Below are 18,870 nucleotides of genomic sequence, written 5' to 3'. Positions count from 1 at the left end.
CATTAAATCCCTTCCCCCCACTGAGCAGTGATGCAGTCTGACGTCACATCAGGTTCCACACACGCACACACAGGTGGATTACAGCACATGGAGACACAGGAGGATTAAACAAACACACACCCAATCCACAAAGGGTGAAATCACTGATTCACATTTGCATGATACCTTTTTTAAGTCAGAACTGGTATGACCTTTGACCCTGCAGTCTTAAAAAGACCAACACAGTAGTAAGTCACAGGATCGTTTGACATTCAGCCAAAGATTGACCAAGCCCAATGCCATCACCATTTTCCAATCAGAGCTCTGGTGACCTAATATTAATACCAACTTTTAAATCTTAATCTACAACAAAAATAAATGCATGTTATAACACTTATAGGTGAGTGAGATAGAGACTGGTGTGGATTGAACGGATATATTCAAACCTTAAAACAAGATGAAAATCTGTAGAATGACTTCATATATATATAATGTATAATATATACACGTATATATTATATATGACATATGTATATGTCATAATATGGAATGTCATAATTGCTAGAGTCACATATTATGACATAATATTATGTCACAATATGTATATATTATATGTACATATATTATGTGTGTATATATATATACACACACACATAATAAATATATATATATACTTTTTTCTTAATTAATTTAATTTATTGTAAAGAGCTTAATTCTTCAGGACAAGTTGACCAAGCATCATCTCAACTGTCTGCATTGTGACTTCTGTAACTTGTGTGTAAGTGTAATGCCACTTAGTGGTCAGACATTAACAATACACAGCACATTCTTGAGCAACTCTGAGTCTAGAAAAGTTCAGATTATGAGATTAAGTGTCACATGTCTGATATATAATTAAAACCAGAGACAGAAACAGGAAAAAAATAAAAAGAAGAAAAGAAGAACAACGGGATTAGTTTTTTATCACGTGCATCGATCAACCTAAACGCAATCGCTGTACACACAGCTGATCGTGACGTCACTCGGCAACATGGCGGACTGGAATAGAGGTATTTATTTTTTGACACGTATTCACTTCTAAACGTACAACCATTAACCGTCTCCATTGCTACAGATTAAATGTATCATTCGTGTAAGGGAGGTTAAAATCTTAACGTCAGGACAGACCGGTTTTATGTTTGTTGTTTTGAGCAGTCACTTTACTTAGAGACAAATACAGACCTGAGCTTAGCTAACAGGCTAACTAGCTGTTTGGTAAAAATGAAAACTTGAACTGTCTAAAATATCAGTCTATTAATGGCTTTGTTTACTCGGTCCACAAATCTGTTATAAATATAAGTTTTTATGCAAGACGTAAAAAGCTGATACCGAATTTAGACTCCATCATCTAATATTCAGTTGAAAAGGTGATTTCTTGTGTTTGGTATAACTTAGGTTGGCTTGCTTATATTAGTTTAATATTCTGATTTTAAAAACTAGAATACATGTTGATAAGACGCAGTAGTCTGTGTCGATGACTTTAGCACACACTAACAGCACAAGCCCTTCTTGAACCGGACCGTCCTGTCCAATTTTCCCCAAATGTTTTTTTTTTTTTTTTTTTTGTGGCCAGACCAGCAAAGGATAAACAGCCTCTGTAATAACAAATGACATGTAGGACTAGTTTTGTATATTTAGTCAGTGTGTACTTGCCAATTAGAAACAGAGTAGATAGACTGATACCTTCAGCATCCTAGGAAAAAAAATGCAGTATAATACTGAATATTACAATTCAATCAAAGGTAAGTGGTGAATAAGAGGGAATCACCCTATGGAGACAGAAACATATGTGGGTATATGTAGCATACCTGCCTATACAACAATAAATATATAAATATAACAACAATATACTGCCGACAACACTAAATATGTTAGCTGTAAGTCAAGTCCTGTTATCTTTATTGTCATTTCAACCACAAGTACAGGGTACAGGGTACAGGGTACACAGTACAGAGTACAGAGTACACAGTACAGAGTACACAATACAGAGTACAGGGTACAGGGTACACAGTACAGAGTACACAGTACAGAGTACACAATACAGAGTACAGGGTACAGAGTACAGGGTACACAGTACAGAGTACACAATACAGAGTACAGTTTACACAGTACACAATACAGAGTACACAGTACAGAGTATAATCAAAGTAAATAAGGATCAAACTTATTTATAAACGCATCGTAAGTTCTCATGAAACAGCCGTTGAGGTGACATTTTAAACTTAGACGTTGACATTTCTACCGTTACGTGTGTTCAAGTTCTCCACAAAGCTCGGATATTCTACAATTCACTGAGCAGATATTCTATAATGAAACAATAAATAATAAATAATTAAACTTTAAATTCTGAATTGGTAACCACATAAAGTGGGTGCTGTACCCTTGGCTAGTGACATACATACGTTTTCTCAAACTATCCGGTTGTTGTTCCGACATGAGGAACACTTCAAAATGTATTCCCGCTTAGAAACTTCTTTCCCCCATTTTTTTATGACAGTACGTGAATGCACGGTCGCTTGACGTCTCCATTAGCATACAGGCTATTACATTTCGCCAGTTTTAAACTTATGCTTACTTTTCACTTTTAACAAGAGGGTTTGTATTTGTTTTTAGTAAAATGAGATTAGCTGCTTAAAAAACAACAACTTTATAATTGTCTTATAGCTTCTCTTTACTGCAAGTCTTTATGCTCGATTGACGTTAACGTTAGCTAACCGACAGCGCAGTGTGACTATCTTATACTTTACCACAGTAACCTCTTGCAAATTTACCCCAAAATAATTGTCTAATCCACATATATGTATGAATTTACCTTTTTTTATGGAGATCCGCGGATATTTGAAGGAGTAGTCACAATCGGAAAATGTTAAACCCTGCCGCCAGGGGCTGATAGGTTTGGAAACCCCGTGCCGACGAAGAACCTTTTTTATGACGATGACGTCACACACAAAAATACTGCCATATTCATTCTGTAATAATTTCTCGTGATTTTATTTTTTTCCCGTATTTTTTTGTAAACATGTATAATCTTACACGCGTTTCAGATGTTTCTCCTGGCATTTACAAATTATTCACTTTTAGGTGATTAGTAGGTTATTCTATGGGGCTTGTAAAATGAAGTGATAGGCTTACTCATTGACACATTACAGCAGGTTATCCCAACCTTGGGGTCCTGAACCCACGTGGGGTCGCTTGGAATTTAAATGGGGCCGACTGAAATTATTATTTATATTACATTAAACACTGGCTACTGTAGGAAATAGCCAATGCCAAAATAAGAAACTTGAAGATTCTCTGTTTGAAACGTCATCCCAGCCTTTCTTCCTCGGTCCACAATGCAAGAGAAAGCCTTAATGTGGTCTAAAATGAATCTGTTTGCTTGCAAGACACTAGGAAAGCTATGGCTGAAAACAATAATTTGAGCAAAAGTCTGTATGTGTTTTGGATGACTGGGGTCGCCAGAGTTTTAAGAAGTCAAAGTGTGGTCATGAGCAAAAAAAATGTGGGTAACCACTGCATTACAGTGTAGGCTATACTGAATGAGTTTGTTTATTGAGTTAATTCATTTCAATGTTTTGTGAAGGTATGGATCAACTGCAGAACTTACTGAGGACTTTTAACAGGAAAATCGTTTTTTAACATTAGTGAAATGTGTTTGTTTTACAGGACATGACTCTGTAAATGACATGCTGGATGCTGAAAACAAACGGATAGCAGAGAACTTGGCCACCAAAGTCTCCCGACTGAAATCTGTGAGTTGTTAAAAAGAGACAACTTATCTCGCTATTTGTCTTATGATGGCTGATCATTTTATCTGACCAAACCCTTGTGGATATTTATGTAACTCTGATATAATCAAAACGGACTGTGTGCTTAAGCAAATATAAGATGATGTAAATATTAATTGAATGCCTTTAACCAGCATGTTTCTTAAAAAAAAACAAAAAAAACCCAAGTGGTAGATCTGTCAGATAACATTGATTCCCTGTCTCTAAATCCAACAGCTTGCGTTTGACATTGACAGAGAGGTGGATGATCAGAATGACTATCTGGACGGCATGGTGAGTCCTTTTTTTCTGTCAAGCACTATAGTACAAGAATCAGCGTGTGTTAAAGCTACCCAAAACTTATTTGGAAAGACATGATTTCTGATGGCCTGGCAGGTAAATCATGTAATTCATTATTTTTCTCAAAGGATTTCTTTGTAAGAGGCTGACTTTTGTTTTACATGTTCTACAACAGCATATGTTCCATGTTTCTAAAGTTATCAGCACACATTTAAAGCCTCATAGGTTCTGTAGTTGTTGAATGGCAACCAATTGATAATTGTTTTAATTTTTTAAAGGTCCTTCTTCATGAAGGCTGTCACCATTTTAGATACTGTGATACTTGCATGTGTTTTAAAACAATATGTTGGGAACTAATATTTACTGACTGTTAAAAAAAAAATCTACAGTATAAAATAGAAGTGGATATGTTCTCATTTTGATTAAGGTGTGTAGGGCTAAATTACATTCTTCTCTTCCCTCTCAGGACTCAAACTTCATGAGTGCGACCGGCCTACTGAGCGGCAGCGTGAAGCGTTTCTCCACCATGGTCCGATCTGGCAGGGAAAACCGCCGCATCCTCTGCTATGTCTCTGTGGGCCTGGTCGTGGCCTTCTTCCTGCTCTACTACATGGTCTCCAGGATTCAAAGCTGACAGAGAAACCAAAAGGGCTAGAAGCTGGTCCTGATGCTGAACTGAGACTGTAGACTCTTGATTCAATCATCTGTTGTCAGGAGAAGACTTATTCTGGAGTGAGAACACAAACTGGAAGAAGACAGAAAACATGTTGAATCCTTGAACTGACCAGCAGGGGATGTCTGGATTACATTGTAATGAGATTTGCACAGAACAATGTCAGCAGGATTTTGAGATTTGAAAAAATGAGTAATACAGAATTAAACACAAATATGCTATCATCTCATATCGTTTCACAAAGGAAATAGAGGATCAATACAAAAGTGAAAACATGTCATTAAATCGTTTTTAAACCTTTGATATTACTAAAGGAAGATCAATGCAAAGAAAAGGATTACATTGTGATTAACAGGGCTATAGAAGAATACTCAAACTTTAAACTGCAACATGTTAAAATATTATTTTAATCCTTTAAACATCAGTTAAATTCCCCTTTAATGTTACAGCACATAAAGCTCAGTGTGTGTTTGAGGGTTCAGCCTGTTTACTTCTAACATTCATTGAAAAATGTTGACACCTGTTCTGTTCATAATTTACATAAATGTTTCATACCATTATTACATTTTGGCTTTATGTAAGACAGCTAGAGTCCTTTCTGTTCAGTTTACATTCCAGGTGTCTTTCTGTTAACTCTCTACAGACTATATTTGGTATATTAATGTATCTATATATAAAATGAAGGGTTTTCAGTGGGGTACATGTTGAAGGTGATTGGGATTGTTTTGGGAATTATTTGATGTATGCATAAGAATAATTTATGGCTTGAATTTATCAAAACTTTAAGAAAGGAGTATATTTTTATTTTCATAATAATAGTTTAACTGAAAAAATAAGATTTTGTTTTGATAAATAAATGAAAATAAATAATTCAATTTAAAAAAAAACCACTGTCTTTGTAGTTGCGTTCTCTGTCTAGAAATCTCTACACATGAATCAATCAAACAGATCTAAAGGTAGAAAAATGTAAGTGTGTGTTTACGTGTCTTTCTGTATGTGCGGATATTAGCCGCTGGGTGTCGTCCCGGAAACGCTCGTATTCTTTCGGCAGTCTCCGGTGCATCAAGAGATTTCATGAAAACAGCCGATCGGCCGTCCTCTCTCGGATTTACCCACCTGATTTTTTTGTGGAATCCATTTTTATTAAATAGTAATCGTTAACATTAGCAGTTAATCTCTGCTTCGTTCTGGGCACGGTGGCTTTCGGAGCGCGCTCCTTCCCACAGTCGCTCGTTCATATTCGGCTTTTGTCGTTCGGCGGAAGAATGGACGAAGCGGACTCGGCCACGAAGGCACTCGGGCTGGTTGAACCGCCCATCGGCATTCAGCCGGGGGATGACTCGGATACCGAATCGGAGGCCGAAGTTACCACGATGGCCGTGATGGCCGAACCGGGAAACATCGAAATGGGAGCCGAATCCCTGCCGAACTCTGACGAGGCCGAGGCGGCATTCGCAGGCAAGGCGTGCTTTAAGTTAGCAAGCCGGCTAGCTCGGCGGGGTGGCGCTAAAAACACAAAGTGTGGCTGTAACAGTGATCATGTAAATAAGCCTTACTCCATGTTTCACTGAGGATACAGCGGTCTAGTGAATGTTTGAATACAACTACTAAATCAACGACATTTCACACGAGAATGATCATCTCTAATATCTTTATTAACTACAATGAGTTTCCTTAGAATTTGAGATAAAAAGGACCAGTAAGTCTGCTGCCAAACCCCTTTCATATATTTTCCATTTTTAAGAATAGTACCCTATCGATAGGTTATACTTTGCATATCTCACAATACAAATATCCCATATATTAAATTATGATTTTGCCTCAAATTCGGCTTTGACTGGAATCATTTATCAACTTTCCATCTTTAATATTTACACTTTTAGAGCTATACTGCTATCCAAGAGTTAGCACAACATAGTGAGTTAAGGGGTGGATTAGATGGCTTTTGGATTAGATGAGGTGAAGTCTCTTTTATCATATCATAATTCATACATGTTGAACTGAAGAGAGGTTATTTATGTGCTGATCTACAAATACAATTAAAAGGATGTCGTTTCGTCTATCCTCAAGTTATGATAGAATAAAATATATTATTTCTGTACGTGATTTGGTTAGGGGTTTAAATTGGGCTCTCCCAACTGGTCAGGCGGCCCCAGTTGTCAGCCAAACAGCTCTAAAAAACTTGTAATTTATTTATTTTTAGCATAAAAAAATGAAACATTTCTCATCTTTGGAATTAAATTTAAAATCGAGCTTTAGATTAATTCAACTCTGACTTAGTTGATGTCTAAATTGATGAGGATACATCTGAACAAGAGAGCTTTCTAATGTAAGCCTTCAGCACTGTGAAGTCTATTGTCAGGGACATCACCTACAATATTAATTATTTTCTGACAAACACACTTATTGGTATGTCATAGAAAAGGTTTTTTTGATATTTCCCTTAGTTTCCTGTATAACCCCGTGTAGCTTTGTACGCTGTCATCTTATCAACATGTTGAGTTTTACCCAGAGACATTATCATTTATAGTGAAAATGACAATTGTAGTAGAAATGTTGCAGTATAAGTACTGATCTGAAGATTTCTGTGAATATAAAATATTTTAATTTCTTGTTGTTCAGAGGTGACGGCCGTGACGGTGGGAGGAGTTCATTCTGCAGAGGACAACGTTTTTACCACAACAGTTGCCACGTCAGGAAGTCTCCCTGAACACATGCTGGTAGATGAACACACTCACTGTTTCTATGTGCATGCAGCTCATGCTGTCACAATACACTCTAAGATTTCATGCAACATGTAACACTTAACAGCTGCAACGTTTACGCACAGTCCTTAGTATAAGTTTGTTATTTTTATTATTTATTTTATCTTTTTCTTGAACCTGTTTTATTCCAATTTTTGATTTCAGTCCTTTGTTAATGTGTGTGTCTCTGTGTCACAGAGTGGGAGGACCACCCTCCAGCTTGGTGAGGGTCTCAGCTCGCAGAAAGCCACTTTGATCGTGGTTCACACTGACGGTAGCATCGTAGAAGCTGCTGGCCTAAAGTCTGCAGCATCCATGGCATCAGGTACATGTTGTTGTTTGTGTTTATTTTGCATGTGTGAGGGCGTGGTCTCACTGGCCATCCGCACCGTGCCCAAGCACGCTTCAACGCTAATGTCCAGTTCGTTTGGCCAGTGCGACCGCTCCGTATCGTGCTCAGGCATGGTACACTTCCTTGGCTTTGGCACACTTCGGAGAGGTGTGCTTCGGCACGGTACACTTCATGCACGAGCACAAGCACGCAGGTACACAACGCTGACAGCCTTCATTATGGAGAAATCCAGAGTCTCATGGCTGTATCTGACTAAAATAACTCAATATAAGCCACAAAATAGCTGTCATGTTCTCTGTGTTGTTCTCCGATGTGCGGGCGTCCGCACAGACTCGAGTCTGCGCGTCTATTTTTAATTTTTTTTAATTTATGGCTGTGTCTGATTACAATGGCTTAAAATAAGATGCAGAGTCAGTAAAGTAGCTGTCATGCTCTTTGTGTTTTTCTCTGATGTGCAGACGCGTGTTGTGTCTGCAACATGTGTTGTATTACGACGTTATGTACAAGAGGTAATCATGCTTTTAGGCACGGTTAGTTCTGGCCAGTATGACCGCCGGCCATGCCGGCCAGCGTGGGAATGGCACAGTGGGGGGGGGGGGCAATCGTGCTTGAGTACAGCACGGTACAGATGGCCAGTGTGACCGCGTCCTGAGTGTTGCAGTACAAAGAATGTCCCCCTCTCTCTGATGTGTCCATATTGAGCCAGGTTTTTCAAGAATACTAATAAAAAACTGATTCTAAATGACAGTGTGGTCCACGGGTTTCTGTGTCTGATCTGGGTCTGTTTGTCCCATCCTCCTGTGTGTCCCTCAGGCCAACAGACTCCACCCACCCCGATGACTCCACCACAGGACAAAGACTCTTGCTCCAAATACAACTGGGACCCCTCGGTCTACAACAACGAGCTGCCCGTCCGCTGCAGGAACACAAGTGGAGTGCTCTTCAAGAACAGACTGGGATCAGGTGATCAGCATATCATAACCAGTAATCCAGGCATTTTGTCTGTTTCAAAAAGGCCATTTATACTAGTATGGCTGCGATAGAAACTTGGAAACTTAACCCTCCTGACTGGCCTGGTGTATCACTCACACTGAGTGTTTTGTGTACAGGGGGAAAAGGTCGCTGCATCAGACACAACCAGCAGTGGTTCACGCCCACTGAGTTTGAAGGCGTTGCAGGAAGAGCGAGCAGCAAAGACTGGAAGAGGAGCATCAGATACGCCGGCAGACCTCTGCTCTGCCTCATACAGGTACTCCTGCTAATGCTTCCCCACAGGCTAATTGGGTCCAATTTAGTTGTTGAAAAAAACTGCTTTTTGTATTTGTTGCGGGTTCAGGACAGACATGTTGCAATTGTGTTAAACATGAAGAACAACAGAGTTAACTTTGTCCATGGACTAACTGTGTGTGTGTGTGTGTGTGTGTGTCTGTGTGTGTGTGTGTGTGTGTGTGTGTGTGTGTGTGTGTGTGTGTGTGTGTGTGTGTGTGTGTGTGTGTGTGTGTGTGTGTGTGTGTGTGTGTGTGTGTGTGTGTGTGTGTGTGTGTGTGTGTGTGTGTGTGTGTGTGTGTGTGTGTGTGTGTGTGTGTGTAGGAGCGTATCCTCAACCCTCACGCTGCCTCCTGTACCTGTGCAGCCTGCTGTGATGACCTGACAGGGGTGAGTCCTGTGTGACGGTCATTTAACAATCGATGAGAGTCAACGATAACGACAATATTGTGAGGATTCTTGAGTTTATCTTGGTAACTTGATTGGCCAGGTTAGAGCTGGTGTAGTTTCTGTCCAGGGTTGAATTGTTGAATTAATCATTTGAAGTCCCATATAAATAAAATATATCATATTTAACCTCATGAGCTGAACTTTTTTGTGTTTGTCTCTGATTCTCTCTCTCTCCAGTGTTCAAAGGAAGGAGACAATGTGGTTTCAGAAAACATCAGTATGGTGAGTATATATTTATATTCCTTTGATGAAGCTGTTGCCTCAGTATTATAAGTCACACCTGTTTTTATCTACGACTAAAACAGTTAACAAATGCCTGGTAACATTTTTGACTCTTTGATCACGGCTGCTTGTTTTGGAGAAAATTAACAATTCACTACTTAATCAGATAATCAGGTTTATATGTTTTTAAACAGCTTTATATTGAAGTAGCTGTGAAACACTAAACCGTCCTGTCTTCACTGTTTGTCTGATGCTGTGTTGATTTCATGTATTTCTCTGTATCCTTTCTTGATTCAGACCGGTCCAGTCCGCCTCTTCGTCCCGTATAAGAGACGGAAGAAGGACAATGACCTTCCTGTCAGCCCTCCCAAAAAGGAACTTCAAGCAGCCAAAAACATAACCCTAACGCCGGGAGCCACATGTACGTCAGGTGACTTCAGTCTGATTTGTGTTTTTTGAAAAGAAGCAGGGCCTCTATGCCAACGAGAGAAAGTGTTGACATCTCTCGAGTCGGTTTATTCCACAGGTGCAGTCACGACGTCTTCCTCTGAAACGTTTAAAAAGATTAAGGGAAATGTGTCATTTTTAAATCTGTTCTTATTCCTTTGGAGACAAGGTGTCTGATCAGACTTCCTTCATTAAAAGTTTTTTTTTTTTTTTGTTGCTGCCGACTGACTCAAACAAAACTGTCTTATTTTATTATGGAAAGGTTTTTTTAAAAATAGAAAGACAGCAGATCACTGCCTTCAAAGCCACCAGACTTCACTTCACAAAGTTATGGTCTGTCGTTTTGGCTCCTTTGTTTTTGTTGTTTGCTGACTTTGGAGTGTTAAATGGTTCATTATGATCCAGCTCTATATTTGTACAACACACAGTAACATAAAAAAAAACAGATCAAGACAGCTGTAGCGATGTAAGTCCTTTGATCTTCAAAGTTAAAATACTGTTTTAGTCAATGGAGTCTGGTGGCTTTGGCCAAAGGATCCCTTCTTATCTTGAGATCTTAAATAAGAACAAGATGTTTCTTAAAGAAAATCACTTGTCAAAAACGAGAACTTGTGTTGCAGCCATCATAGCCCGTTTAAGGTTTCATGACTTAACCAATGCCAAAACCTTTTGTCTCCCATAAGTCACAACAACTCCATGAGTAAGGAGGGAAAACGTCCTCCATTTATGAACTCTCTCAATTTCCAATTCAGTCCTTTGCAGTACTGTTGTTATGCTATCTTTTAAGTATTGAATGAACATATTGCTTGTTTTAGTTGGCCACCTTCTTAATGATATGTAACGTTTATAAAGACTTATTGAATACCGTCTTTGGATCTCTACAAACACGTCTGACATGTCTGTCCTCCACCAACAGTCACCATGTCCCCGTCGGGACAGTTCACCACCTCCGGCACCCTGACTTTTGACCGAGCTCCTACGAACGATGCCTCTGCCGCCGCTGCTGCTGCCGCCATCATCTCAGAAGGTTCAGCGCAGAGCGAGGTGTTCGCCAGCACAGCAGGTACCGCCCATCGCCGCTGTCATACCGCTGAGCTTCATCTGTGTGTTGTCGGCTGTTTGTGACGGACAGATGTGGAGTTGTTCAGGGCAGTTAAAATAAAAGAACAAAATTAGAAGAAAAGTAAAAACTTGTTTTTGGCATTTCAGTGACAAAAAACAATTGCATTGTCTCTCCACTAGATGGTGCTGAGGAGACATTCAGGCAGGATTGGTAGAAAGTTACTTTAAATGAAGATGTAGAACTGATTTAGATTAAATTCTCATTAACTGTTATTTACTCCCCTAATGGTAAATGGACTTTTCTGTAAAAGTTGCATTACATTTTATTTCAGTTGAGTGTTAACGACATAATAGAAGGTCAATTTGTCAGGGACATGCAACAAACTAAAATATCCAGCTTAACGTCGACAGAGGAGAAATGATAACAATAAATAATGGCATGGATGGGGGGCGCATCGGTCCCCATGTATGGAGGCTGTGGTCCTCCAAGAGGGCGGCCCAGGTTCAAATCCCACATGTGGCTTCTTTCTCGCATGTCATTCCCCACACTCTCTCTCTCTCTCTCTCTCTCTCTCTCTCTCTCTCTCTCTCTCTCTCTCTCTCTCTCTCTCTCTATCTCTCTACCTCTCTCTCTCCACAATCTCTCAAATAAAGGCACAGAAAGCCCAAAAATAAATCTAATAAAAATAATTTGATAAATGCTCATAAAAGGTTTATTTTTTGGGCTTTTGTGCCTTTCTTGCGGGAAAGGAGCAACAGGTCAGATTCGTACCCAGACCATCGGCTTTGAGGATTACAGCCTTTACATGGGGCGCCGGCACTGACCACAAGGTTTCCAGCGGCCCCGACTGAATTTTTGATAAGTAATGAGAACTCATTTATTTGTGCTTACAGACTGTAGGTCCCGTGCCTGTCATCATCATTAGAAAAAAACAAACATTAGTCTTTTAAAAAAAATTATCCCTTTATTAAAAAAGCTTCTAGATTGCGTGTGTTTTTGTGTTCCATGTTCATGCTGGTCGCTCTCCGTCCGCGAGCAGTCAACTTCCTGCTCGTAAAAAGCATTGAACCCCAATGCATGATCGTATCTATTGCTTGCTTTGTGGCCATCAGTTGTACACTACTTTTCACAATGCATTGTGGGATACAGTGAGTGCACTATATAGGGTATGATGAGAGACGTGCAACGATCAAAATGTTTACATACTGTACTACTCCCGGTGCAAAATGTGGAAGTTGGTCTGGCCTGGAGAGGTGCCGGGTCGGGTCATCTGAGTACTGCCGAGGTGCCCTCATGCAACACACGGTACCCCCAATTGCTCTGGAGCGCTCCCTGTGTAGCAGCCTCACTCTGACATCTCTCCATTAATGCATGTCCACACGTCTTGTTTGTGCACGCGTGTAATTCTGTCCTATGTGTGTTAGAAGCATGTCTCTAAATAACAGAAGAAGGAGGAGATATGCTTTATTAATCCTGCGAGGGGAAATTCAATTTTGTCACTCTGTGGTTGAACATGCGACACACACATGCACAAACAGGACCTGTGGACATGCATTAATAGAGAGATGTCAGAGTTGGGCTGCTACGCAGGGAGCACACCAGAGCTGGGCGGGGGGTTGTGTGGTTACGGTGGCACATCTTCAGCTACCAGACCAAATTCGGCGTCCACATCGGTAATTGACCCGACGACCCTCCGGATCCCAACCCAAGTCCCTACTGACTGGTTGCAGAGTGTGAAACCAGAATTTCCCTGGGGGATCAATAAAGTATGTACCATTAAAAAAAAAAAAAGAAGAAATTTAAGAAGCTAGTTGAATTAGTGGAGAAAACAATATAGTTGTTTCTTACTGTTTTCTTCTAGATGTCGGTCGTAGAGATGTTGTATAAAGGCGATATCATACTCAAGATCCAGATGTTGACCTTAATATCTTCAGTGTTTCAATTATTTCAGGCACTCAGCCTGCGGCCTCGTCTCTACAGCCGACTCACAGAGGTGCTGATATTCAGCACATCACTCCCTCTTGTGTCATAATGCTTCATTTTGCCTTGAGTATCCCGATGATATTGATTAGTTGGGCCTATGGGGATTCTCAATCAATCAGTATTTGTACAGCGCTAATTCATATCAAGTGTTATCTCAAAGCGAAAAATGGGATAAAATTTCTGACACTTGTTGTATTGTTAACAATATAGTGGTCACATCTCACTGTAGTGTCACATCTCCGTGATCTGTGCAGAGCTTTTCAAACCATCTCCTGCATCTCTGTAGAACCTGCAGCCTATCCAGCATCCTATCAAACATCAGGGAGGCACCACAGCTGCTTCCTGATTGGCCGTTGTACACCTGTAATGAGCTCTCAGGAGAGGCCTGCTCGCTGTGTGTGACTCATCAGAGATTCTATTTAAATGATAGATCTGGTAAAAGTTAGGAAATAAAACTGAATGTTATTTTTAATTACGTTTATTATTATTATTGAGGTGAATATTTTTAGTTTCAATCAGCTGACAATCAAAACAGCAGACAAAACATCTATCATTTAATGCGTCAACTGAAGATGTTGATGTTTTCATCTGAGTGCTGGGAAACGCACACGCGCGTACACACACACACACACACACACACACACACACACACACACACACACACACACACACATTCACACACATTCACAAACCCCAGTGATCCAGCTGTCAGTACTGTCTCTTTGTCCTTCAGCCTGAGGTTAATGAAGCACCCTGGGAGTTTGTGTATTTTTGAGTTTCAGATGATGAAAACAGATCAAAGGCTCAGTTTAAATCATTCCAATCCATACATTTAAATTAAATTTAGTGATATTCAATATCAGTCAGAAATCTAAGTGATGGTTTGAATGTTTATTAAGACCAAAAGCAAAGCTTGCAATATATCAGATGTCAGAATAGAAACAAAGTGAATCCTTTGATACAAATGCACAAATGATAACTGGAAAGACGCAACACAAATCACAGAAAAATGGTGTCATTTCAGTGAGTTGCAGTTTTCAAATGAGGCTTGGATCTGACTGAAACTTGTTTATTTTAAAATGATAACAGTTTTGAAAAGTTTCTATCTGGTTCTGGAAGTGTCACAGCATTGAGACAGCACTGAAAAAGCTCTGCTCGCTGTAACAAATGAGCTTTGAATGGCTGCTGTGCTCAGTCCTCGTACTCCTGGATTTAAGCGCAGACTTTGACACTATATTAATGATGACATCGTATTAGACAGACCGAGGCACTGAGTAGGGGTCTCAGGTACGTGCGTCATTACGCCTTTGAGATGAGATGAGATTCAACTTTATTGTCATTACACATATACAAGTATAGAGTAACGAAATGAGGTTTGGCATCTCACCAGAAGTGCAAATAAGCAGAAAGTGCAAGAGTCTGTGCTATGTACAGTAATTACAAAATTTACAGATGTAGACTAAAAAAAGTGAATTATTAGGTATATATGGATGGCTGGATTAATGGGATGCTATAAATATAAATAAATGCTATAAATATAAGTGTATTCTTAGGATTATAATATACAGATTAAGGTGCAGTGAGCATGCTATACTAGTTTACAGATAATATAAAGAATATGGACATATTGTACAGGTCGATAACTTATTGAGGTGATATGAACAAACTATAATACAATAATACAGGATGAGAGATGTGTGTGTGTGACCAGGAGGAGTGGTGGGGGGATGATGGGTGTGAGGTGATATGCAGGGGAAAGGTGGGGGTCAGCAGGGGGCGGAGAGAGAGAGGGAGAGAGAGAGAGAGACAGAGTTCAGAGTTCGGGGGGTAGAGTTCAGTAGAGAGACAGCTCTGGGGAAAAAGCTGTTCCTCAGTCTGCTGGTTCTGGTCCGGAGGCTTCTGAAGCGCCTGCCGGAGGGCAGGAGGGTAAACAGTCTGTGGGCAGGGTGGGAGGAGTCTTTAAGGATGCCGTGAGCTCACCGCAGACAGCGTTTTCTTTGGACATCCTCAATGGCAGGAAGTGGACACCTTGTGATGCGCTGGGCGGTTTTTACCACCCGCTGTAGCGCCTTACGGTCTGCGACAGAGCAGTTTCCGTACCAGACAGAGACACTGCTGGTCAGGATGCTCTCGATCACACAGCGGTAGAAGTTCATCAGTACAGCTGAAGACAGGTGGTGTCTCTTCAGTGTCCTCAGGAAAAAGAGGCGTTGATGAGCCTTCTTAACCAGACTGGAGGTGTTAGTGGACCAGGAGAGGTCCTCTGTGATGTGGGTCCCCAGGAACTTGAAGCTGGAGACACGTTCAACAGCCATCCCGTTGATGTGAATGGGGTTGTGCGTGCTTCCTCTTTCTCTCCTGAAGTCCACGATGAGCTCCTTCGTCTTGCTGGTGTTGAGGAGCAGGTTGTTGTCAGCACACCAGGCGGCCAGATGCTGTACCTCCTCCCTGTAGGCTGTGTCATCGTTGTTGCTGATGAGGCCAATCACCGCCGTATCGTCCGCAAACTTGATGATTGTGTTGGATCCATGTACAGGTCTGCAGTCGTGGGTGAAGAGGGAGTAGAGGAATGGGCTCAGCACACAGCCCTGTGGTACGCCTGTGTTGAGTGTGATGGTGGTGGAGCAGGTGTGTCCTGACCTAACATACTGGGGTCTGTTGGTCAGAAAGTCCATTATCCAGTGACGGAGGGAGGTGTTGAAGCCCAGGTCTCCGAGTTTAGTGTTTAACTTGGAGGGGATGACAGAGTTGAATGCTGAGCTAAAATCAACAAACAGCATTCGTGCGTATGTGTTGTTATTGTCCAGATGTGTGAGCACAGAGTGCAGCGCAGTGGAAACTGCATCCTCTGTACTCCTATTGCTGCGGTAGGCAAACTGGTATGGGTCCAGTGTGGGTGGGAGGCAGTTTTTCAGGTGTGCTAGGACCAGTCGCTCAAAGCACTTCATTATGATGGGTGTGAGTGCTACAGGGCGGTAGTCATTCAGACTACCGCTACTTTGGACATTTATATTGAATCTGTATCACCCTATTGTTGTCCCAGTTTGTGAATTCTCATTGCTTCAGCTTCAAGAGTTTCAGAAGAGGCCCTTGTAACTTCTTTGTTTATTGCCCCCCAAAGGCGGCACAGAGAGGGGATCACTTCGTCCCCCCATTACATCTCCAATATATTCAAATTGAAGCCGAAAAGCCACAGGCTTATATATCATGCCTTGCTTTTCTATTAGGGCAGCTGTAAAAATGACAAATGACCTATAAGGGGTCACTGGTAAAATCATATTGTATCACATCCCAAACTTGGAAATAGTGTAATTTTTATGCCGATGATGATACACAGTTGTGCCTGCCTGTTATTAACACAGACCTTGGAAGAAAATCAACCAGAAACAAAGAGTTAAAAACCAAAAATAACGACCGGATAATCCTACGATTTTACAAAACTCTTTCCAGGAAGTGTCCTAGGATTTAACACAGTTGCTTCATTGTAGAAAGTATAACTGAGAAATGTTGCTGTGGCTCTCAATACAGATGAGATAAACAGAGCTTTATTTACCTGCAAGAGCACACACACACACATTTCCCCACCAGGGACGAATCGGAGCCTGAGATGGATGTCCGGTTATTTTTGGACTTGTCTGTTCTCGGTGGATCTCTGCACATACGTTAAAGCAGCGCGTATGTAGGTCAGCAGTGGATGTATAGAGGATCCACAGACACATTTGGATGTCTTTTGACCACCTGCTCGGCTCAATTTCACATGCCTAAATTCTACCTTAAACACCTGAAAAACAGGTAGACTCCTCAGAAAGCACCTAGCTGCATTAGCTTTCAGCACTGGAGAGATGCTGCAGCATGCACTCCACATGTGAACCAGGTGTGTAAATATTCATCAAATAGATATATCGACAAAATGTTTCCTGAGCCACCACACTCATCAGTGATGTCATGGGGTTTTGAAGTACACCTGTACAGCACTGCAACCAGGTGTAAAGGTAAACCTCGGTCTAGCACACTGGTTCAGACCTTTCTGATGGCTTCATGTGGCAGTCTTGTGTCGCTCTGTTTTCTCTCCATTCAAGATTAGACCTGTATCAATCGCCTCTGTCCTTCTCTCCTCTTCCTCAGTGCTGACGGCGTTACCGGCACTGGCTGTGTCGCCTCAGCCTGTTCATGCCAAGATGACAGTGACGACTGCAGCGGCGACATCTCCGTCGGGGTCGTTGATGAGCGGGATGGAGGAAGGGCCTGTAAGTGGGGTGGGGCCCATGGTTAGCGAAGGGCAGAAGAACACCTGGCTGTACCTGGAGGAGCTGTCCAACACACTGCTGAGCAATGTCCAGCAGCTGAAGGCGCTGATCGAACAGGCCAAGAACTCTGCGGCGGACACAATGGTTGCCAAAGGACAGACAATCAGAAAGGAGGTGAGAGAACATGACAATTCAAACGTAATTTAACAACAACTCTTTAGCCGTTATTACTTAGAATATTTGTGTTTTTTGTACGCTTGTGTGTGCCTCCAGTGCGGTCTCAGTCAGACGTTTCAGAACCAGATCACGTTTCCACAGCAAGACGACTCGGAGGTCAAAAGGGGCTCTGAAATCACAGAGATCATCATCAATGTAAGACACAAACGCAAACATTTCTGATGAATGCTAGGAGAAAAAAAATCCCATCCTGCCACCTGTTCTGTTCTCCTTTGTGTTCATGTGTGTTCTGCTGTTTCTGTTCTGCAGCAAATGTGTGTAAATTGTGGTCGGGTGGCGATGAGTGAGTGCACCGGCTGTCACAAGGTCAACTATTGCTCCGCCTTCTGTCAGAGGAAGGTAAGACCCACCACACTGCAGACTCATTGCTCAGAACCAATTTAGTATTAGATGTGTTGGCACTGATCGTAGATCTTATTGACACCTGATCATGATTAAAGTCAACCCCCAAAAAGAAAATGAATGAATATAAATGATCATTGCACAAAATCACTGGTCGGTCTGTTCATTTTCACTTCAGGACTGGAAGGATCATCAGCACACCTGCTGTCAGTCAGCAGGGGGCGTCACTGTTCAGGAGGAGGAGGAGCCAATCACAGCTATGGACATGGACAAAGTGAAATGAAAGCAGGCCCCCCTCCCCCCCACACACACACACTGTATGAATAATTTATTGAAAAATACAAATGTTCTGAAGACTTACAAGTCAGGCTGACATCAGAATTAGATCTCTGTTTTCATGAGAGCTGAACTTATTATTTAAATAATGAAATTAACTTTTTTTGCCCCGTACATTTAATTACCAAAGCAGCTCCTAGTGGACTCTAAAGGAACCGCAGCTCAATGCACTAATGTAAAAACACGTCAAGATGTTTCAAAGTATTAGCTCTGCCATTAACGATGACTTCTTATTCATCAATAAAAGATCTGTTTGTTATTATCGCAATAAATGTATTTTTTTAAATTGGTGACCAAAATGGTGGTTTTTATTTCTGCTCTTCCCTCAGTTTTTTCACAGATCTTTATTGATGACAAATTGGACTATCGGACTTACTTTTATTCTCACTCTACCTTCAACGAGACCTCTCTCCTTCTATATTT

General features: G+C 41.1%; 2 protein-coding genes across 2 annotated transcripts; both read left to right on the top strand.

Annotated features, from left to right (window-relative positions):
- Positions 1-974: 974 nt before the first annotated feature.
- bet1l (Bet1 golgi vesicular membrane trafficking protein-like) lies at positions 975-5,639 on the top strand. Its single transcript, XM_020636482.3, has 4 exons — positions 975-1,028; positions 3,685-3,770; positions 4,023-4,079; positions 4,552-5,639. Exons 1-4 carry the CDS (start codon positions 1,010-1,012, stop codon positions 4,717-4,719), a joined length of 330 nt encoding a protein of 109 aa, XP_020492138.1. The 5' UTR covers positions 975-1,009; the 3' UTR covers positions 4,720-5,639.
- Positions 5,640-5,791: 152 nt separating this feature from the next.
- Positions 5,792-18,733, top strand: deaf1 (DEAF1 transcription factor). The gene is made up of 13 exons (XM_020636501.3): positions 5,792-6,216; positions 7,381-7,478; positions 7,701-7,827; positions 8,668-8,817; positions 8,964-9,103; positions 9,445-9,510; positions 9,748-9,792; positions 10,090-10,213; positions 11,156-11,302; positions 17,411-17,706; positions 17,806-17,904; positions 18,019-18,108; positions 18,290-18,733. Exons 1-13 carry the CDS (start codon positions 6,024-6,026, stop codon positions 18,392-18,394), a joined length of 1,680 nt encoding a protein of 559 aa, XP_020492157.1. The 5' UTR covers positions 5,792-6,023; the 3' UTR covers positions 18,395-18,733.
- Positions 18,734-18,870: the final 137 nt, after the last annotated feature.

This window comes from Labrus bergylta, chromosome 7, assembly GCF_963930695.1.
Source record: "Labrus bergylta chromosome 7, fLabBer1.1, whole genome shotgun sequence".
Lineage (NCBI taxonomy): Eukaryota > Metazoa > Chordata > Actinopteri > Labriformes > Labridae > Labrus > Labrus bergylta.
Note: the sequence above shows the minus strand (reverse complement) of the source record. Positions and strands in the feature narration are given on the sequence as shown.